The following is a 23,944-nucleotide window of genomic DNA, read 5'->3' on the forward strand; positions in this document are numbered from 1 at the left end:
TTCTTCTATTCTTACAATAGAGTTGCATTGTTACTGTTTGTGAACTGATCCCTGCGCTACAGAAGCTGAATGCTAGTTCTCTGATACCTCCTCAAAGCTTCCTCTTGACCATGCTCCTTCTAATGAATATCAGACATTGTCTCCCAGACAATAACTGACTTCATCTCATGGTGTCATAAAGTCGCACAACACTTGAACAAGCCCTACAACCCACTGAGTCGGCATCTACCATCAAACACACATTTACACTAATCCCACATTAATCCCATTTAGTTTCTGCCACCTTTACTCATCCAGATTCTACTGCCCAACTCTATATATTAGGGGCCATTTACTGTTTTTACCAATCAGTATGGAAACACATTTTCTTAAAAGGCACATTGACTTTCTTTTTGCCAGCCAACTCCTGAATTCTGGAGCCAACAGTGAATCTGCTTGAGGGATTTTGGCAATAAGGAAGCATGAACTAATTAACAAGCCTAAACCACCTAGTATATAATTGCAGCAACACACATCAAAGTTGCTGGTGAACGCAGCAGGCCAGGCAGCATCTCTAGGAAGAGGTACAGTCGACGTTGCCTGGCCTGCTGCGTTCACCAGCAACTTTGATGTGTATTGCTTGAATTTCCAGCACCTGCAGAATTCCTGTCATCTGCGTAGTATATAATTGCTCTCGCTTTTATAATAAAACAATCAACTTATTGCAATGGTTCATCAAAGTTGCTGGTGTGTGATGTGTGTTGCTTGAATTTCCAGCATCTGCAGAATTCCTGTTGCTTATTGCAATGGTTATCACTTTAGAAGACTGTGAATACTGAAATCGAAAGGGGGAGGGGCGATGCATTGATGGAGATGCCGTCCCCGGGGTTAATTTATAGTGAAGCCCAGGATGTATAATTGGGAAGATTGCAAAACAAACAGGAAAAATAAGCGTGCTCGCCGGGTTATTTATCTCTCAACCAACGTACTACAATATGACAGTTTAGTCGGAGAACGTGATTGCTGGGTTTTCTACTTGCCAGCAACGGTTATAGTTAAAAATCAACCAACTCCACCGAAAGACATTAAGGTGCTTCTTTTGCCTTTTGGGACTATGCGACGAAACACATGTTTGCTAATGATATTATTTACTGGGACAAAAGAAAAAATAAACGGCACTTCTCCACCAGTTGAAAACAATCATGGGAAGGAACTTGTAGCCCAATGTCTAAGAAGCCAGACCCAGCGCAAAGTACAGTACTGGAACTAAATGACGACAAAAACGCCCAGAGGTTATGATGGGCAGTAGAGTATGTAATACAAGTCTCGTGTTGCGAGTTAACACCTTTATTTTACACCTGCGAGATAGAAGTAAAGTCTGGATAAGCATTGATTTAAATAACGCATTTTAAAGGCGGAGCTTCTATCTCTGAGGAGGAAGGGTCTCGGCCCGAAACGTCGACTGTACCTCTTCCTAGAGATGTAGCCTGGCCTGCTGCGTTCACCAGCAACTTTTAAGTGTGTTGCTTGAAATTCCAGAATCTGCAGATTTCCTCATGTCTGAGTTATACAGCTATGTTATGCAGATTTTAATAAATATTCGAAAGAGTTTTTTTGTGGTCCGGTGATTGCACTCGAGACTCATTAAGAATTCCATTGCCAAATCAAGCATATTTTAAATAGAATGTGGTCGAACATTTTCTGTTCATTTAACTATTCAAAGTAATGATACAGTCTTTAATACTTGTTGTTGTCTCTGGTGTCACTTCGAGAATTTGATTGATAAAATAAATAACATATATAGAAAGTTAGGTAGATTTAAGATTAAATGCATCGACCTGAAATGATCTCTCCACCACTGCTATCTGACCGGAGTATTTCCAGTATTTTCACAAACAGGAGAAAATCTGCAGATGCTGGAAATCCAAGCAGCACACAAAAATACAGGAGGAACTCAGCAGGTCAGGCAGCGTCTATGGAAAAGGTACAGTCGACGTTTCAGGCCGATATCCTTCATCAGGATATTTCCAGTATTTTGTTGTTTTATGCTGGTATTTAAGCGGAACTGCTTGTCCTCTAAGTGATGAACAGTTCGTTATTTCTTGTTCTGAAAATAGTCTGCCGCTGTATATTCAAAAGGAGATGTTAACAAGTGAATCGTACTCCACTACAGAGAATGCAACTAAATAGTATTGTGGTGAGTTATGATTCTTAAAACATTGCGCACCAATATATAGTACTGTATATTGTACAAACGTTTGTACTTGTGTTTTATCTTATTTAGTATCTTAAAGCTGCTGCATGATCCGTTTATTGCGTATGACAACGGTTATTACATGTGTAATACGTTAATGCATTACATGATTCTTGTAGCGTTTATCCAGAGCCCTGCGATGTTTACTTACGTAATGATCGCAGATATCCACAGCCGTGTCACAGGTTTGCGATGTGTTTGTGTAATATCCATATCCGTTGTTACCTGGAGCTGTGTGACCCGCTGATGATGTGTGTATGTAGTACATGCTGCTAAGCCTGCTGTTACCTGTTGGTCTCTATGCATTAACCTCCTACCTGCCTCAGACGAAGGCGGGGCCTGAGTTCTCACTGGTTGAATTTCCCGCCGCCCCAAGGTGGGTTCGCCTGCTGCTGACGTCAGGAGTAATGGCGGAGGCGGAGGGAGTCGCGTCCCGAGTGGATGGCGGCGACAGTGGTGAGTTTGTTCATGTTTTTATATGTAAGGATGAAAAACCCGTGTGTGAAGGCGAGAGGGTGAAGCGTTACTGAGAGGTTATGGGCGAGACGGAGCGCTCACAGGAGCGGCTGACGGGTTGGGTTGATACACACCTGAAGCCGGTGGAACGGGCCCGGGAGGGGAGCGCCGGCCGTTTGGCTCGGGCGGCCTATTGTCCACGTAACAGTGGCCGGAACCGGGCGGCTGGCGCGGCGGCCCGGGAGCTGGAACCTCTCCGCCAGAGGTGCTTCAATGCATTGGCAGCGTGTACCTGCGCTATTGAGGAAAAGTACAAAGTGTAACAAGTGGCTTGGGAAAGGGGAAACTAATTGAAATTATAGTAGTACACAAAAGCTGTTTTAGTTAACGCAGGCTCTTTCCAGCAGGACACCTTGTGATTTAATTACTTTGACAATAAAAACCGGGACCAGTTGGCTTTTTAATTACGTGTTGTTTGGATCAGTTTTCGAAAATATTACTGAGCAAATTAACTCTTTTAAATTACTGCTTGATAATGAAGTTTGAATGTTAGTATTTGATGAATAAAATTATCAGTTATTTCGTTTCCACAAATAGAGTTCCCTGATGTCTTTTATTTGTTCCGAGAAGATTATTACCCGTCTTAGATCTGTGTCGTTCCTTTTGATTGTTATACCTAGCCCGGTTTAGGTTGGAGGGTGCGGCTGGATATGTATTTAATTTTGCTTGTTGTATCAAACGTAGCTATGTACTGCACGAATCTGTCAATACTTCGTACAGTTTTATATAAAACAAGCAACCGAATTCCTTTCTGCATAATCGATCTGAAACCGCATTATTTCGTACTGCGGTGTGTTGTTGAAAGCTGGCGGTAAACAAGTTTCATAGGTTAAGATTAATTACATTGTAAATGGTTCCCACGTAACCCGTGTAGGAAATTGCGGACACCTGAAAGTGTGCTTGATTTTGTGTGGTGTATTGCTCATCGCAGACGCAATGCAGTGCAGAAACGTCAAACTTCTGGAGGAACTCAGCGGGATAGGTAGTCTGTGGAGGCAACGGAATAGTCGACATTTGAGGTCGAGACCCTGTGACATCCAGATCCTGGTCTGCACCCGAAATATCAACAGTCCCTTTTCTTAGATGCTTCTTGACCCGGTAAATTACTTCAGCAGTTCGTTGACTCCATCTTCCAGTTTCTGTAGTTTCCTATGTCAAGACAATTTTTTTCTGTTCGAAGATCCTTTTTAGAGTAAGATTTTTTTTGTGTGAAGAAACGTCGGGTACACGCGGAAGAGGAAATCCTGAATTTAAAAACTGCCGGGGGACACGCAGTATGAACACTCACTATACACTGTAGCATCGAGGGAAATCAGCAACGAGCGGGTCGAAGACTCTTGGATGGGACATATTTTGTATACCAATCAGCTCTTCCTCCATTTCCAACCGGAAAAAAGTCGCTTTCCATGAATAGCCAGTCCTTTCAAAGGATGTGACTATAAACCTACTGCAAATTTCCCTCTATTTGAACATTTTGGAGTACATCTTCGTTATAATTTGAGGGAGCAAATAATGCAGTTCTGAAAAAAATGACGTGGTAATTGGCTTGTATTTAATATATAGTATAGTAATATCATTTGCCAAATGTGTTTTCAACAGTTGCACAAGTGAACCGTTTGTGGTTCTTGGTCAAATATCTGCTCCACTTGGATTATGAGTACTTTAACCTTTGGCATTAAGGACCTATACTGTTCAAAACTTATAATTCGTTCTGCCATGGTCAATGTCGGGGATTTTTTTAAAGCTCTTCAATACTTTTTTGAAATTTTATTGCATCTTTACAGGAGATGATTTTAAAATGAGATCCATTCATCTACTCTAGAAGTGTTGCACTTCTGGTCTTGCAGCCAAAGAGGAACACAATTCCTCCTCGCACAAAAAAAATCTAATTGAAAAATGTGCACATCTTGCAGCATGATTGGCTATTTATTTCAACAACTGTTGATTTATTAAAAATAGTTTTGGGTAGCGTGGGATAAAAGAAATTACAAGTGGGAATTTGTGTGGAGAAGATAAAATTACAAATTAATGTGTGTGTGTGTGTGTAAAGCTGGTGGAAAAATAGGAAAGAAAAACTGGAAGGACAGGGAAAACAGGAGCTAAGAAATTCCTGTTGATTATACAACCCCCCCCCAATCTTTCTGACTTTTATTTTTTCTTTTAAGAGTGAACTCGATCACATTGTACATCTTAACTGTTGTAGTATTCTATGATTAGAACACCTGAGCTATCTATTTGATTTCTTGTTAATACTCATTTCACTGATGGCTTCTAATTGTGCTCATCCATGAGATTGAAACATTGTCACCTGTATTAAAGATTTATCAGTATGTTTGATCCTCAACTTTTTCAAGAGAGTAGTGCCGACAGTGATAGGTTTAATTGTCTATTTTTGGTATTCTTACCAACACCTCCATATGATTCTTGTATAACATGTTACCACAAATTGCATGTAGCAATTTTTTGACAAATTAAACTTCTGTTTTTCATTTTAATGATAAAGGCTCTTGGCCAAAACATTGACTGTTTACTCTGCTCCTGATTGACTTGCTGAGTCCCTCAGGTACATTTTGTGTATTGAATAAGTCCTGGTGGCCTTACTCTGTAATTTTACAATTCCACCTGTTTTTCAAAAAGATTTATGATTAAATAGATAGGAATCTTTAGGCACTTGTGTTTTCTGGCTTCTCATTAAAGAATTATGCCTTTGTAACTGGAATGCTATTTCACTATAGTGTTGCATTTAAAGTGTTTCAGTAGAAATGCAGAACATGTTTAAATAACTCCTGTCACATCCTATAGGATACCTTTAGAAAAAATGATTTGTAGTTGTCGTATCATTTTAGGATGTCAATGTCCCAATGTACATCAGGGCAATTTTTATATAATAGGTTTGTAGGAAATAGCCAATTTGTGAACAAGATCCCACAAGCAGCAATATGATTCAGAGCTAAACTTTTTCCTCCACTCTTATTACTTTTGATGTATAAATATTACCCAGGACATCAAGGAACAAACCTGTTCCTAAACAGTCCAATACAGTGCCTCACCACTTCTCTATTATAGAGGATTATATCATCCTCTATAAAGTTCCTAGATTGGAATTTTAATCTGTAACTTTTTTTTAAACCCAGTATGTTACTTAGAATTTCTTGCCAGACCAAGAGGTCAATGTGAGGGAGAGCTACTGGGTGGAATATATGAACATTGGAAATGGAAGCAGTACTGTTTCGTAATTCTAAGGTCATGAGTGACATCTGCCATGCTATTTTTCAGCATTATTCCCACATTCCTTGAATCCTTTTTTAAATATCTAGACATCATAAAGGGTGTAGTGCTTTCCCACATATAAGATGAATAAACTCTTCTGGGGCTTCCAGCTGGGTACAAGTTTTGATTTTAATTGATGTTTTGATGACAAACTCTGTTATCATAAGGAATGAAGATAAAGCATTGGTTAAAATTGATAGCTGTATCTGACTGCAAACCCAAGAAGAGTTGATTCGCCTAGAAATCATTTTGAATGTCATGTTCAATGATGGATCTTCCACAGCTTTGTCAAATAGAGATGTACAGTGGCATGCAGAAGTTTGAGCACCCCTGGTCAAAATTTCTGTTACTGTGAATAGCTAAGTGGGTAAAAGATGAACTGATTTCAAAAAGGCATAAAGTTAAAGTTGACACATTTCTTTAATATTTTAAGCAAGAAAGCTTTTTTATTTCCATCTTTTACAGTTTCAAAATAACAAAAAAGGAAAAGGACAGCTTTGCTCATTGCGGCCAAAAAAGTTCTAGTTTAACTTCATCAGTCCTCAGGATTTGCTTCCATAATGCATCAGGCTTGTTTAGATGTTCCTTTGAACCTTTTGAATGGAACTTTTTGGCCACAATGAGCAAAGGTATGTTTGGAGAAAAAAGGGTGCAGAATTTCCTGAAAAGAACACCTCTCCAACTGTTAAGCACGGGGGTGGATCGATCATGCTTTGGGCTTGTGTTGCAGCCAGTGGCACGGGGAACATTTACTGGTAGAGGGAAGAATGAATTCAATGAAATACCAGCAAATTCTAGAAACAAACATCGCACTGTCTGTTTTTTTAAAAAAAAGCTAAAGATGAAAAGAGGATGGCTTCTACAACAGGATAATGATCCTAAACACACTTCAAAATCCACAATGGACGACCTCAAGAGGCGCAAGCTGAAGGTTTTGCCATGGCCCTCACAGTCCCCCGAACTAAACATCATCGAGAATCTGTGGATAGACCTCAAAAGAGCAGTGAATCTCACAGAACTAGAAGCCTTTTGCAAGGAAGAATGGGCAAAAATCTCCCCAAACAAGAATTGAAAGACTCTTGGGTAGCTACAGAAAGCGTTTACAAGCTGTGATACTTGCCAAAGGGGGTGTTAGTAAGTACTGACCATGCAGGGTGCCCAAACTTTTGCTTCAGGCCCTTTTCCTTTTTGTTATTTTGAAACTGTAAAAGGTGGAAATAAAAAAAGTAATCTTGTTTAAAATATTAAAGAAATGTGTCATCTTTAACTTTGGAAATCAGTTCATCTTTTACTCGCTTAGCTATTCACAGTAACAGACATTTTGACCAGGGGTGCCCAGACTTTTGCATGCCACTGTACCTGTGCATGAAAAATTTCTCATCATCTCAGTCATTGCTGCTTATTCTGAAACAATGCGCTCTGTACTAAGACTCCTGTCTGAGGGTAAATGTCTTCCCTGCATCTAGCATGTCATTGCCTTCAGGAATTTTGTACATTTTCATGATCTCTCTTCTGAGCTTAAAAAAGCAGCCCTAATTAACTTGATCTTGTTGAATGGCAAGCCGTCATTCTGGAACCAGACTAATGAATCTGCTCTACACTTCCTCTTGAGTAAAGAGACTGAAACTATATATAATATTCAGTCTTAATGAGGCTGTGCACAACTACAGTAAGACTTCCTTACTGCTTTATTCAAATACTCTCATGATAAAGGCTCACATGCCATTTGCTATTTTAATAATTTGCTGCACCTCCCTTTTGGTCTTCAGTTACTTATGCACAAAGCACAATTGAGTCGCTTTGATCATCAGTGCTATCTAATCTCTCACCATTTTAACACTCTGCTTTTCTGTTTTGTGCCCCCAAAATAGATGATATCCCTTCATACCACATTATTTTCCACCTGCTATATTCCCACTCATCGCTTTACTGTAATCCCCTTTACTTTAAGCTTCTCTACAAATTCCATTTAATTTAGTAATGGCAAATTTGGAAATATGACATTTGGTTCCTCTCCACCAAATAGCTGATGTGAGAAGGCAGGGCTCATGAGGTAATGGCTACAGTACCCCACTAATCACAACCTGTCAATCCCAAAACAATCTTTATATTCCCACCTTTTGTCTGCAAAGCAGTTCTCAATACATGCAGTGTCCTCACTTTGTGCTGTAACCATGTTGATCCTTATTTGTGGGAGTTTATCAAATGCCTTCTAAAAAAAAATCAAATTCAACACATACACAGTTCCCTTAATCTGTTCTGAGTCGCATACCCAAAGAAGTCCAACAGAATGGTTAAATGTGATTCTTCTTTCATAAACTAACATTGATTCTGTTCAATCTTATTATTTATTCCAAGATGTTCTGTTATAGTTTCCATCATTTTTCCTATCACTAACGCTAACAGTGGAAGACAGATAGGACTGCAGAAGATTCTGGCTTGGGTACACAATCACTGATTGCTGATTACTGGCACATTCTTGGTGTGAGGTGAATGACAGAATAGAGCAGCGAATGGTACTTGTGAAAGCCGAGCTGAAAAGTTAGTGTATTCCTTTTTTTAAAAAAAAGTTTTCTTGTCGGGCTTCCATCTGGGTACAGGTATCGATGACGAATTCTGCCATCTTCATCAGGATGATGCTTTGGCATGTCTAGTCCAGTGGTATTTATACCCCCATCATCCGTCCATCCTGATTGGTTAGTCCTCATCCATTCAAATTTCTGCTGTCTCACTTGTTTACAATCAAATTCCAGTTCTTACTTGGAACAAGACCTTTATCTTTGTTAAAATTCATCTCCTCTAGTTTTATGTTAATGGCTTCCTTCACCTGGTGGACCCAAAAGCCATTGGCACAGCATGTTACAGGCCCTTCGGCCCATAATGTTGTGCCAACCATGTAACCTACTCTAGAGACTCCCTAGCACATAGCCCTCTATCTTTTTAAGCTCCATGTACCTATCTAAGAGGTTCTTAAAAGACCCTCTTGTATCTGCTTTCACCACTGCCACCGGCAGTGCATTCCACACACCCACTACTCTGTGTGTGAAAAACTTACCCCTGACATCCCTTCAGTACCTGTTTCCAAGCACCTTAAAACTATGCCCCCTCATTAGCCACTTCTAATGCTGCTGCCAGTTTTTCCAGGTAACCCAAATGGATACACCTCCTGTACTCTTTGATGCGGGTTTCTACCATGTGGCCTGTCTGGCTGATACACGCTGCACTGCATTCACAGGGAATCCTGTAAATGCCAGTCATTCTGAGTACCAGGCCACCTTTGACCTGCATAAGCTGTGGTTTGAGCTTCCTTGCAGACTTGTGGATGGTATTAATCTGGTATTTCTTCAGGTTCCTGGGGATCCTTCTGGAAACTATGGAGACATAGGGAAGACAGGTGGTAGCGGTGGGTTCCTTCTCATTAGATTTCCTGGTTTTCTATCGGCCCTTTTCAGGACCTGATTGATTTCCTTCACCTTGTAGTCATTCTGTAGGAACATGGTGCATAATCATCTTATTTCCTCATGGAGGCTCTCCAGGTCTGAAATAGTTTTCACATGGTTAATCAAATTAGAAAGAACTGCTCTGTGTTGGGAGGCGCGATGGTGGCTGTTATTGTTGTGTGTATATAGGCCTGACAGGGGACACGGTGGAAACCTGCATCAAGGAGCACAGGAGGTGTATCTGTTTGGGTTACCCAGAGAAATCGGCGGTGAGCAGAACATTGCATTTGCAGCGGCCAGAGGATTGACTTTGACACAAAATTACTGAGTTCTCCTAATGTCTTTTGGGACTGCCTGGTGAAGGAATTAGCTGTGTGATGTGGTGTCCTGACAGAAGCTTGTTCTAATTCCTTGGTGTTCACATTTCCAAGGATTTCACCTGGTCCCTGAACTACTCCATCCTGATCAAAAAGGTGCAACAGCGCCTTTATTTCCTGTGGAGCATCAAGAAAGTTCACCTCTGTCCCAGGACACTGATGGACTTTTACCGCTGTATCATTGAGAGCATACTTACTAACTGCATCTCAGTGTGGTATGGCATTTGTCCCGTATCGGACCGCAAAGCACTCCAGCGTGTGGTGAAAACTGCCCAGTGGATTATTGGCACCCAATTGCCCACCATTGAGAATATCTACCATAAATGCTGCCTGAGCAGGGTGAAAAGCATTATCAAGGATGCATCTCACCCTAACCATGGACTTTTTACTCTCCTCCCATCCGGTAGGTGCTACAGGATCCTCCACTCCCACACCAACAGGTACAAGAAGAGCTTCTTCCCTGAGGCTGTGACCCTGCTGAACCTCACATCACAGCGCTAAGCAGTATTGCACCCATATTGTACTGTCTCAGTACTTTTATATTTGTGTGCTGTGGCACTTATTTTTTATTCACAGTTATTTTGTATTCTTTGCATTTCTGGTTAAATGCTAACTGCATTTCATTGGCTTTGTATCTGTGCTCGGCACAATGACAAAGTTGAATCTAATCTAATCTAATGCAGTAAAATGTTCCTAAGAGTTTTATGGGAATCTTATTAAATCCAAATGGATACACAACCAAGATAAATTAGACCCTTCACCAAAACACAAAGTTTGTTTAAAAGTGCGTAGTATAGGGGAGAGAAGTAGGTAGGGAAGAAGTCTGGGCATGTGCAGCTTAAGGTATGGCTGCAAATAGAAGAACTAAATTAAGGCTAGGCTTAAAGGTAGAGCAGTGGATGTTTGGAAGGCAAGAAGAGGTTGTAGTGAAATAAGGTTCAAAGACATGCATGCATTTGGAAGCAAGGCTAAGAATGTTAAAACCAGGCAGAGCTAAACTGAAAACCAATATACTGTAGGTCCACAAGCATGAAAATGGAAGGTTCAGGAAAGGAGCAGCAGGATTTTGGATATGGTGAGAATGCTGTTCAAGAATGCACTGGAATTGCTAAATCTGGAGCTAAAATGTTTGTTTCAGCAGAAACAATCCTTCATTGTAATGGAAGCAGAAGTAGGTGATCTAGGTGAAGAAGCAGGTATCTATCAGCTTGTCTTGGGTCAGATAGAATCTCTTAGTTTTCATTGTTTCAGGATGTTCCTTAAAACTTCACAACTAACGAATATTATTTGAGAACTTATTGCATTTGGATTTACATAAAGTCTAGTGAATTTTTTTGGGGTAGGGACCGGGAAAACAGTGTTCCACAATTGATAGTAAGTTCATTGATTGGTAAGGCACTATTGGTAGTTAGGCTTTGGCCAGAATACAAAAAAAAAACAACCCTTTACCAAATTGTCTCCTGAGCATTTTTAAAAAAATGGTTGTCAAGTTGGTAAGAAAGGCCTCAGTTTCATGGCAATTTTCGATTCATGTTAAAATTACTTTGAAAATTGTCATTGAGAATATTAATAAACCAGCCTTGGGTCTGAGACTATTTTTTGGATGAGTTGAAGAGAAAAGAGGCAAATATTCTATGTAAATGGGTCACTTTGTATGTGACTGGATTGTTATTGCTTGTTAGAAGAGATTTGGAATTTGTAATCACTAAAAAGAGGTTTCAAAGTGCCAAGCGTGGTCAAAGTGCACTGGTCACCAGTTAACAACCAGTTTTGAAATTGACTTCAAACTCAGGGGGTAGGTTTACAACTTCTTTTATTGGTTGGTTTTCTGCAATAAGTTTTATTATGGTTCAAAGTGTAAATAAAGCAAGGAAGTATTTTTTTACTTTTGATCTTTGAATTTATGACTGATCATGAGAGAAAGGAGAAACACAAGTTGTATTCAGAACTAAAGCCTTTAAAACATTTTTTTTAGAACTGTAAGCAGAAGTAACTGTCAATTTACTTAATTTTAAATGTAAAGATCCAGTTCAAATGAGTTAAATAATATAAAACGCTTGTTTACAGAAACATTTTTACTCATTGCACTTGAAGGACAATTTAGTATTTAGTTTCTTCACTGATTTGTACCATTCATTTTTGGAAAGGAGTACAGTTTGGAACACATTTCAGAAAAAAAATCTGGTATATTTTAATGTGGGGCATCTTGTCTGTATAGTTACCATGTAAAGGTAAAACGGGAAGAACTTGTGGAGCAGAGGTACAGTACTGGAAATACAAATTTGACAGCTTTGCATGTTGATGCATTATACAGTAATATTCATCAACCTCATCTGAGATAAAATAGTATTTGAGTACTGTACTGTAACTTAAGCTGGGTTTTGAAGTTTAGCCTCACATGCACTTTACAAAATAGTCTGTAATTGGTGCAAAAGCAAACTTGTGTACAGAATTTTAAATTCCATTTTATGAATGCAAAATTATTTGCCTTTATTCTAACTGTGCTTTGAATTTTCAGTATAGTATAGTTAAATAGCCATTTTAATAAAGATATTTATTTATTAAGGTTTGATACTGTTGTGTAATATTGGTTTAATATTGATGTGTACTGAGATACTATCCGGATGGGTCATGTCAAACATAAGTACATTATGGTCCTGCAAAAACAATGTAGAATTACATTTAGAAAGATAGTGGCAGGTAGACAAAGTGCAAGGGCCATGATGAGATAGATTGAGAGCTGAATGGTTCATCTTTACCACGTGGTCTGTTCAATGGTCTGATAATAGCAGAATAAAAGCTGAGCTTGAGCCTGGAGGTATGTGTTTTTAAGCTTTTGTACCTTTTTGAAGTGGGGAGAAGTGAGATTGATGAGAATGAGAAGGGTATTGAATTATGTTGGCTGTTTCCCTGAGGAAGCAGGAAGTGTAGACAGAGACATTAGGGGGCAACGCTGGTTTACATGATCTACTGGGCTGTGTTCACAACTTTCTGGAATTTCTTGGACAGAGCACTTACAATTCCAAGCTGTGATTCATGTGGATAGGATGCATCTGTTGGTGCACCTATTAAAATTAGCGAGGGTCATGGAGGATATGCTGAGTGGTGCTACTATGCTTTCTTTGCCATACTGATAATGTAGGTGACCAGGGACAAACTATTGGTGATATTCACATTTAGGAACTTGGCTCTCAACTATCTCCACCACAGCACCATTAATTCAGATGGGGGAATGTACTTTTTCACTTCCTGAAGTTTTTGAAATGTATTCTCAGGGAAATTGAAATTCATGTTGCATTTGTCTTTGCATCAGTCTTTTAAAGCAGCGGTCCCCAACCAACCAGGCTGTGGACCGGTACTGGGCCACAAAGCATGTGCGAGGAAATGATATGAGTCAGCTGCACCTTTCCTCATTCCTTGTCACGCACTGTTGAACTTGATCATAGCCTATATAAAGTAGAAATAATGTATGTACAGTGTAGTTGGGAAGATTAAACCAAAACCGATTTGTGGGAAAAAAAAAATTGGCACGTACACGCATGCACACACAGGTGCCTGCGCATGGTCATGGTAGTCCTTCCTGGGGTAAACACAAGTGTCCTGGGATTTGACTGCTACTTTTGTCCCTTATTTGGGAGTGAGAAAGTTGGCAACCCTAACTGTAAAAGACATGTTGAGGCGAGTTTAACCCCTACTTGAACCCCCCCCCCCCCCCCCTGGTTGGCCAGTCCGCAAGAATATTGTCAATATTAAACCGGTCGCGGTGCAAAAAAGGTTGGGGACCCCTGTTTTAAAGCACACCCTTGGGTTAAGAATTGCTTCTGTTTCAGTTATTTCTTCAGCGGTTGATTGGGTCACAACTGCGCAAGCGCCTGGTCGTCAGCCAGTGAGAACAGCGGGAAGAAGGAGACAGATTTATAGAGCGCGCGACAGGGTAGAGGGAGACAGAGTAGGAGGGCTTTGGCTCAATAGGGCTTCGGCGTTAATGGGTTGAGACGAGGTAGGTTGCCTGAGTAGAATACAGACAGGAAGTATATGTGCTCGGTGTCAGATGTGGGGGATAGGAACAGACAAGTTAGGAAAATGTTTAATTGGAGTAAGGGGAAATATGAGGCTATCAGGTAGGAACTTGGAAGCATAAATTGGGAACAGATGTTCTCAGGGAAATGTACGGAAGAAATGTGGCAAATGTTCAGGGGATATTTGTGTGGAGTTCTGCATAAGCACGTTCCAATGAGACAGGGAAAGGATGGTAGGGTACAGGAACCCTGGTGAAAAAAGGCTGTTGTAAATCTAGTCAAAGAAAAGAGCTTATGAAAGGTTCAAAAAGCTAGGTAATGATAGAGATCTAGAAGATTATAAGGCTAGCAAGAAGAAGCTCAAGAAAGAAATTGGGAGAGCCAGAAGGGGCCATGAGAAGGCCTTGGCGGACAGGACTAAGGACAATCCCAAGACAATCTACAAATATGTGAAGAGCAAGAGGATAAGATGTGAGGGAGTAGGACCAATCAAGTGTGACAGTGGACAGTGTGTGTGGAACCAGAGGAGATAGCAGAGGTACTTAATGAGTACTTTGCTTCAGTATTCCTGACAGAAAAGGATCTTGGCGATTGTAGGGTTGACTTACAGCAGACTGAAAAGCTTGAGAGTTGAGCATGTAGATATTAAGAAAGAGGATGTGCAGGAGCTTTTGGAAAGCGTTGTTGGATAAGTCATCAGGACCAGACGAGATGTACCCCAGTCTACTTTGGGAAGCAAGGAAGGAGATTGCCGAGCCTTTGGTGATGATCTTTGCATCATCAGTGAGGACGGGAGAGGTGCCGGAGGATTGGAGAGTTCAAGAAAGGGAGTAGAGATAGCCCAGGAAATTATAAACCAGTGAGTCTTACTTCAGTGGTTGGTAAGTTGATGGAGAAGATTCTGAGAGGTAGGATTTATGAATATTTGGAGAGACATAATATGATTAGGAATAGTCAGTGTGGCTTTGTGAAAGGCAGGTCATGCCTTACGAGCCTGATTGAATTTTTTGAGGATGTGACTAAACACATTGAAGATAGAGCAGTAGATGTAATGTATATGGATTTCAGCAAAGCATTTGATAAGTTACCCCATGCCAAGCTCAATGAGAAAGTAAGGAGGCATGAGACCATAAGACAAAGGAGCAGAAGTAGGCCATTTGGCCCATCGAGTCTGCTCCGCCATTTTATCATGAGCTGATCCATTTTATCCTATTTAGTCCCACTGCCCCGCCTTCTCACCATAACCTTTGATGCCCTGGCTACTCAGATACCTATCAATCTCTGCCTTAAAGACACCCAATGACTTGGCCTCCACTGCTGCCCGTGGCAACAAATTCCATAGATTCACCACTCTCTGACTAAAAAGATTTTTTCGCATTTCTGTTCTGAAAGGGCGCCCTTCAATCCTGAAATCATGCCCCCTCGTACTAGACTCCCCCATCATGGGAAACAACTTTGCCACATCCACTCTGTCCATGCCTTTTAACATTCGAAATGTTTCTATGAGGTCTCCCCTCATTCTTCTAAACTCCAAGGAATACAGTCCAAGAGCGGACAAACGTTCCTCATATGTTAACCCTCTCATTCCCGGAATCATTCTAGTGAATCTTCTCTGTACCCTCTCCAACGTCAGCACATCCTTTCTTAAATAAGGAGACTAAAACTGCCCACAGTACTCCAAGTGAGGTCTCACCAGCGCCTTATAGAGCCTCAACATCACATCCCTGCTCCTATGCTCTATTCCTCTAGAAAAGAATGCCAACATTGCATCCGCCTTCTTCACTACCGACTCAACCTGGAGGTTAACTTTAAGGGAATCCTGTACGAGGACACCCAAGTCCCGTTGCATCTCAGAACTTTGAATTCTTTCCCCATTTAAATAATAGTCTGCCCGTTTATTTTTTCTGCCAAAGTGCATAACCATACACTTTCCAACATTGTACTTCATTTGCCACTTCTCTGCCCATTCTTCCAATCTATCCAAGTCTTTCTGCAGACTCTCTGTTTCCTCAGCACTACCGGCCCCTCCACCTATCTTCGTATCGTCAGCAAACTTAGCCACAAAGCCCTCTATTCCATAATCCAAATCGTTGATGTACAATGTAAAAAGAAGCGGCCCCAACACTGATCCCTGTGGAACACCACTGGTAATCGGCAGCCAACCAGAATAGGATCCCTTTATTCCCACTCTCTGTTTCCTGCCAATCGCCAATGCTCTATCCACGTATGTAACTTTCCTGTAATTCCATGGGCTCTTATCTTGTTTAGCAGCCTCATGTGTGGCACCTTGTCAAAGGCCTTCTGAAAATCCAAATATACAACATCCACTGCATCTCCCTTGTCTAGCCTACTGGTAATTTTCTCAAAAAATTGTAATAAGTTTGTCAGGCAGGATTTTCCTTTAAGGAATCCATGCTGAGTTCTGCCTATCTTGTCATATGCCTCCAGGTACTCTGTAACCTCATCCTTGACAATCGACTCCAACATCTTCCCAACCACCAACGTCAAGCTAACAGGTCTATAATTTCCTTTTTGCTTCCTTGCCCCCTTCTTAAATAGCGGAGTGACATTTGCAATCTCCCAGTCCTCTGGAACCATGCCAGAATCTATCGACTTTTGAAAGATCATCGCTAATGCCTCTGCAATCTCCACAGCTACTTCCTTCAGAACACGAGGGTGCATTCCATCTGGTCCAGGAGATTTATCGACCTTTAGCCTATTCAGCTTCCTGAGTACTTTCTCTGTCGTAATTGTGACTGCGCACACTTCTCTTCCCTGCCACCCTTGAGTGTCCGGTATCCTGCTGTCTTCCTCGGTGAAGACTGATGCAAAATACTTGTTCAGTTCCTCTGCCATCTCCTCATCTCCCATTACAATTTCTCCAGTATCATTTTCTATCAGTCCTATATCTACTCTCACCTGTCTTTTACTCTTTACATACTTGAAAAAGCTTTTAGTATCCTCTTCGATATTATTTGCTAGTTTCCTTTCATAGTTAATCTTTTCTCTCTTAATGACCTTCTTGGTTTTCTCTTGTAAGGTTTTAAAGACTTCCCACTCCTGTCTTCCCACTAATTTTTGCTTCCTTGTATGCCCTCTCCTTAGCTTTAACTTTGGCTTTGACTTCTCTTGTCAACCACGGTTGCATCCTTTTTCCACTCGAAAATTTCTTCTTTTTTGGAATATACCTGTCTTGCACATTCCTCATTTCTCGCATAAACTCCAGCCACTGCTGCTCTGCCGTCTTTCCCGCCAGTGTCTCTTTCAGTCAACTTTGGCCAGTTCCTCTCTCATGCCACTGTAGTTTCCTTTACTCCACTGAAACACCAACACATCAGATTTCGGCTTCTCTTTTTCTAATTTCACAGTGAACTCAATCATGTTATGATCACTGCCTCCTTAGGGTTCCTTCACCTCAATCTCTTCAATCACTTCCGGTTCATTACACAATACCCAAGGGGACCTTGCTTTGTGGATCCAGAACTGGCTTGCCCACAGAAAGCAGAGTGGTTGTAGATGGGTCATAATCTGCATGGATGTCGGTCATCAGTGATCTATTCTGGGACTCATACTCTTCGTGACTTTTACAAATGACCTGGATGAGGAAGTGGAGGGATGGGTTAGTAAATTTGCTGATGACACAAAGGTTGGAGGTGTTGTGGATAGTGTGGAGGACTGTCAGAGGTTACAGCGGGACATTGATAGGATGCAAAAATGGGCTGAGAAGTGACAGATGGAGTTCAACCCAGATGAATGTGAGTTGGTTCATTTTGGTAGGTCAAATATGATGGCAGAATATAGTATTGATGGTAAGACTCTTGGCAGTGTGGAGGATCAGAGGGATCTTGGGGTCCGCGTCCATAGGACACTCAAGGCTGCTGCGCAGGTTGACTCTGGTTAAGAAAGTATATGGTGCATTGGCCTTCATCAATCGTGGGATTGAGTTTAGGGGCCGAGAGGTAGTGTTGCAGCTATATAGAACCCTGGTCAGACCCCACTTGGAGTACTGTGCTCAGTTCTGGTCGCCTCACTATAGGAAGGATGTGAAAACTATAGAAAGGGTGCAGGGAAGATTTACAAATATGTTGACTGGATTGGGGAACACGCTTTATGAGATTAGGTCGATTGAACTCGGCCTTTTTTCCTTGGAGCGACGGAGGATCAGAGGTGACCTTACAGAGGTGTACAAGATGATGAGAGGCATTGATTGTGTGGATAGTTAGAGGCTTTTTCCCAGGGCTGAAATGGCTAGCATGAGAGGGTCTTTTAAGAGTCTCCTGGACAGCTATAGGAGCTCAGAAAAATAGAGGGCTATGGGTAACCCTAGGTAATTTCTCAGGTAAGGACATGTTCGGCACAGCTTTGTGGGCCAAAGGGCCTGTATTGTGCTGTAGGTTTTTTCTATGTTTCTTAGATATTTGAAACTAATGTAGGATCTTCAGAACTTGATTGGATAATGAGTTATAAACATAAGAGATTCTGTTGTTGCTGGAAATCTGGAGCAAGACACACAAAATGCTGGAAGAACTCAACAGATCAGGTAGCGTCTATAGAAATGAATAAACAGCTGACCTTTCAGCCTGAGACCGTCCATCAATGACAATAAAGCATCCTTGGAAAGAATCAGAATCAAGTTTATTATCACCAGCATGTGAAGTGAAATTTGTTGACTTGAGCAGCAACAGTTCAATGCGGTACATAATCTAGCAGAGAGAGAGAGAAAAAAATAAATAAAATAAAACATAATAAATAAGTAAATCAATTGCATATATTGAATAGATTATTAAAAATGTGCAAAAACAGAAATACTGTGTATTTTAAAAAAGTGAGGTAGTGTCCAAAGCTTCAAAGTCCATTCAGGAATCGGATGGCAGAGGGGAAGAAGCTGTTCCTGAATCGCTGAGTGTGCACCTTCAGACTTCTGTATCTCTTACCTGATGGTAACAGTGAGAAAAGGGCATGCCCTGGGTGCTGGAGGTCTTTAATAATGGACGCTGCTTTTCTGAGACACCGCTCCCTAAAGACGTCCTGTGTACTTTGTAGGCTAGTGCCCAAGATGGATCTGACTAGATTTACAACCTTCTGCAGCTTCTTTCGGTCCTGTGCAGTAGCCCCTCCATACCAGACAGTGATGCAGCCTGTCAAGAATGCTCTCCATGGTACAACTATGGAAGTTTTTGAGTGTATTTGTAGACATGCCAAATTGCTTCAAACTCCTAATAAAGTATAGCAGCTGTCTTGCCTTCTTTATGACTACATCAATATGTTGGGACCAGGTTAGATCCTCAGAGATCTTGACACCCAGGAACTTGAAGCTGCTCACTCTCGCCACTTCTGATCCCTCAATAAGGATTGGTATGTGTTCCTTCGTCTTACCCTTCCAGAAGTCCGCAATCAGCTCTTTTGTCTTACTGACATTGGGTGCCAGGTTGTTGCTGTGGCACCATTTCACTAGTTGGCATACCTCACTCCTGTACGCCCTCTCATCACCACCTGAGATTCTACCAACAATGGTTGTATTGTCAGCAAATTTGTAGATGGTATTTGAGCTATGCCTAGCCACACAGTCATATGTGTACAGAGAGTAGAGCAGTGGGCTAAGCCCACACCCCTGAGGTGTGCCAGTGTTGATCGTCAGCGAAGATGATATGTTATCACCAATCCGCACAGACTGGTCTTCCAGTTAGGAAGTCGAGGATCCAATTACAGAGGCCCAGGTTCTGCAGCTTCTCAATCAGTATTGTGGGAATGATAGTACTAAATGCTGAGCTATAGTCAGTGAACAGTATCCTGACATAGGCCATCCACACGAAGACATGAGAAGTTGTGGCACAATCAATGGCAACAAAACAAAGGAAATGGTTGACTTCAGGAGAACTCACACCACTGACACACAATAACACCGTAGAGGAAACCACAAGCAGTTTCAAACTCCTGAGAGTGCATTTCACACATAACCTCTCATGGTACTGTAATACATCTTGGACAATTTAAAAAAAAACTCACATGTTTACTTTCTGAGGAGGCTAAAAAGAGCTGGACTTTGCTCATCCATATGTCATTATACAGATGTGCTGTGGAGAGCATATTGATGAGCTTCATCACTGCTTGATACAGAAACTACACTGCAGTGGACAGGAAGGCTCCATAACGGGTAGACAGAACTGCGCAATACAACACTGGCACCAGCCTACCTGCTATCAAGGACATTGTATACAGAAAGGTGCTGGGGAAGGGCCAGTAACTTCATGAAGGAACCCATGCACGCTGCTCAAGGACTGTTTGTCCCACTCCCATCAGAGAGGAAGCTATGTGGCATCGATGCCAAAACCACCACTCAAAAACATTTACTGTCCCCAAGCAGTGAGGCTGGTTAGCAACTTCACAACTACTTTATTATTTCTTGACAGTCACCTTACGTACAACCTGGTGTCACTTTATAGACTTGCAATTATTCTGTGTATACAAGCTATCTTATGTACATATATAGTGCCTATAAAAAGTATCAGGTTTTACTCCAGGACTTCCCTATATTTTGCTGCATTCATTTTACCCTGTACCTTCACAAGCTTTCCCAGAGCCTGCTGCGGTGAAGCTTCCCTACAATGAGGCAGCCACCACCATGCTTCACGATAGGGATGGTGTGTTTTTGATGTGTGTAGTGTTTGGATTATGCCAAACATAGTGTTTTAGTCTGATGGCCAAAAAGCTCAATTTTGGTTTCATTAGACCACAAAACCATCTTCAGAGACTCCCACATGCCTTCTGGCAAACTCTAGCCGAGATTTCATGTGAATTTTTTTCAACAGTGGCTCTTTGCTGCTCTCCCATAAAGCTGCGACTGGTGAAGCACCCAGGCAACAGTTTTATGTGCAGTTTCTCCCATCTTAGCCACTGAAGATTGCGACTCCTCCAGAGTTGTCATAGTTCTCTTGGTGGCCTTCCTTACTAGTTCCCTTCTTGCACGGTCACACAATTTTTGAAGATGGGCTGCTCTGAGCAGATTTACAGCTGTGCCATATTCTTTTTCATTTCTTGATGATTGACTTAACTGTACTACAAGGGATATTCAGTAACTTGGAAACTTTTTTTTATCCACCTCCTGGCTTGTGCTTTTCAATAACCTTTTCATGGACGGAGTTGCTTGGAGTGTTCTGTTGTCTTGGTGTAGTTTTTGCCAGGATACTGACTCAATATCAACTGGACCTTCCAAATACAGGTGTATTTAAACACCGGTGTCCAAAAGCAGATCTCCATTTAACTATGTGACTTCTGAAACCAGTTGGCCGCACCAGTGATGATTTTTGTGTCATATTAAAGGGAGGTGAATACTTATGTAATCAATTATTGTATTTTATATTTGTAATGAATTTAGATCAATTTGCAGCGATCGATTTTCATTTTGACATGAAAGAGTCTTTTTCTGTTGATCGGTGTCAAAAAAAGCCAAATTAAATCCACTGATTCAATGGTATAAAACATGAAAGCTTCAGGGGGTGGGGGGTGAATACATTTTATAGGCACTGTACTGTGTTTATTTATTACTGTTATATTCTTAGTATTTTGTTTTGTGTTGCAGTTGATCTAGAGTAAAAATTATTTCATTCTCCTTTGTACTTGTGCACAGGAAATGACATTAAACAATCTTGAATCTGTTCCCAGGATGAGATCTTCCTTTCCAAAACATCTTTGATGTCCTCCTTCAGAGTATGGGGTGTCCCTTCCTCCACCATTGACGTTGCCCTCACATGAATCGCCACATCCAGTGCAACGTTCTCTGCAGCTTCTGACATCTTCAACAGGACTCTAGCACATCTCTTTCATCTTCCCCCCCCCCCCGCACCACCAACTCTGCTTTCTGTGAGGTTCGTTCCTTCCATGATTCCCTTGTTCACTTGTCCCTTCCCTCTAATCTCCCTCCTTGCACTTCTCTGCAGGTGGAAGAAGTACTACAACTGCCCATTCACCTCCATTCAGGGCCCCAAACAATCCTTCCAGGTGAGGTAACGCTTCGAATCTGTTGGGATTGTCTACTGTATCCAGTGCTCCTGATGTAGTCTCCTCTACATTGGTGAGACCCAATGTAGATTTGGGGACTGCTTTGTTAATCTCCTTTGCTCCATTTCCAAAAATCAGGATTTCCTGCTGGCAAACCATTTTAATTCCAGTCCCCATTCCCAGTGTGACATGTTGGTCTATGGCCGCCTCTACTGCCATGATAAGGCCACTCTCAGGTTAAAAGAGCAATACTCATTTTGTCTAGGTAGTCACCAACTGGATGGCATTAATATTGATTTCTCCAACTTCCAGTATATTACCCCTCCCCCTTCCTCTTCAATTTCTTTCTCTAGCCCACTTCTTACTACGTCTCTTCTGACCTTCCCATCACCTCCCCCGGTTCCCCTCCTTTCTCCCATGGTTCACTTTCCTATCAGATTCCTCCTTCAGCCTTTTACATTTTCCACCTATTACCTCTCAGCTTCTTACTGCATCCCTCCCTCTCCCACCCACCCGACTTCACCTGTCACCTTCTAGCTTGTACTCTTTCATCTCCCATATCCTTCTCCTCCTTATTTTGGCTTCTTTTCCCTTCCTTTCCAGTCCTGAAGAAGGGTCTCAGCATAAAACATTGACAGTTCTTTCACTTCCATAGATGCTGCCTGACCACCTGAGTCCCTCCAGCATTTTGTGTGTGTGGAATAATGGAATTGGTATGCTCTCGTTACACAAGAAAAATGTATTTGCTTTTGTTTCCAACACTGACTTGAGGTTCTCACTACTATCCCTGATGTCCCTCTATGTTGAGTAATTGTGCCACAGCTTCCCGTGAGTTAGTGTGGATGTTCCTTTTCTTTCCAAGGATGCTTTGAAAATGTCCTTGAATGTTGCTTCTGCCTCCATCATCTTTTGCTGTGACTGAACTTTGAGTAGCTAAAGGTTCAAAGTAAATTATTATCGAGTACATGTACAACTCTGGTGAAGGGTCTTGGCCGGAAATGTCGATTGTTTTTTCCTTTCCATAGATGCTGTCTGACCTGATGGGTCCCTCCAGCATTTTGTCTGTGTTGCCTTGGATTTCCAGCATCTGCAGATTTTCTCATGTTTGTGATACAACCCTAAGATTCATTTTCTTGTGGGCATACTCAACAAATCTATAGAATAATAACTATAACAGAATCAGATAAAGTCTGCCTAACTAGGTTGTTCAGGCAGAAGACACAAATTGTGCAAATGCAAAAAAAAGAATAATAATGAATAAATAAATACTGGTAACATGTGAAAGCGTCCTTGAAAGTGAGTCCATTGGTTGTGGGAACATTTTAATGATGAGGCAAGTGAAGTTATCCCATTTCTGAATCTACAATTGAGATATACATTCAATGGTCACTTTATTACGTACAGGTGTGGAACCCAGTGTGGTCTACTGCTGCTATAGTCCAGCCACTTCAATGTTTGATGTGTTATACATTCAGAGATGCTCTTCTGCACAGCACTATTGTAATATGTGTTAACGTAGAACATAGAAATTTACCGCACATTACAGGCCCTTTGTCCCACAATGTTGTGCCGACCATGTAACCTACTCTAGAGACCGCCTAGAATTTCCCTAGCACATAGCCCTCTATCTTTTTAAGCTCCATGTACCTATCTAAGAGGCTCTTAAAAGACCCTATTGTATTTGCTTCCACCATCACTGCCGGCAGTGTATTCCACGCACCCACCACTCTGTGTGGGGAAAAACTTACCTCTGACATCCCTTCGGTACCTATTTCTAAGCACCTTAAAACTATGTCCCCTCATGTTAGCCACTTCAGCCCTGGGAAAAAGTCTCTAACTATCCACATGATCAATGCCTCTCATCATCTTATACACCTCTATCCTCTATCAGGTCTCCTCACATTCTCTGTTGCTTCAAGGAGAAAAGGCCAAGTACACACAATCTATTCTCATAGGTGCACCCTTCAGTCCAGGCAACATCTTTGTAAATCTCCTCTGCACACTCTCTATGGTATCCACGTTGTAATCATAATTTGAGTTACTATTGCCTTCCTGTCAGCTTGAATCAATATGGTCATTCTTCTCTGACCA

The 23,944-nt window shown here is 41.4% G+C and overlaps 1 protein-coding gene across 3 annotated transcripts in view; it reads left to right on the plus strand.

Moving 5' to 3' along the window:
- Positions 1–2,503: 2,503 nt before the first annotated feature.
- The window catches only part of map7b (microtubule-associated protein 7b), a 177,333-nt gene continuing 155,892 nt past the window's right edge, over positions 2,504–23,944 (plus strand). Inside the window, exon 1 of one of the 3 annotated variants that reach the window (XM_072277751.1) lies at positions 2,504–2,689. In XM_072277751.1, coding sequence (XP_072133852.1) covers positions 2,641–2,689 — 49 coding nt within the window. In that variant the 5' untranslated portion in view covers positions 2,504–2,640. The remainder of the gene's footprint in view (positions 2,690–23,944) is intronic. The other 2 variants (XM_072277739.1, XM_072277744.1) reach the window with 2 other exon arrangements.

Source organism: Mobula birostris, chromosome 2 (genome assembly GCF_030028105.1).
Source record: "Mobula birostris isolate sMobBir1 chromosome 2, sMobBir1.hap1, whole genome shotgun sequence".
NCBI lineage: Eukaryota > Metazoa > Chordata > Chondrichthyes > Myliobatiformes > Myliobatidae > Mobula > Mobula birostris.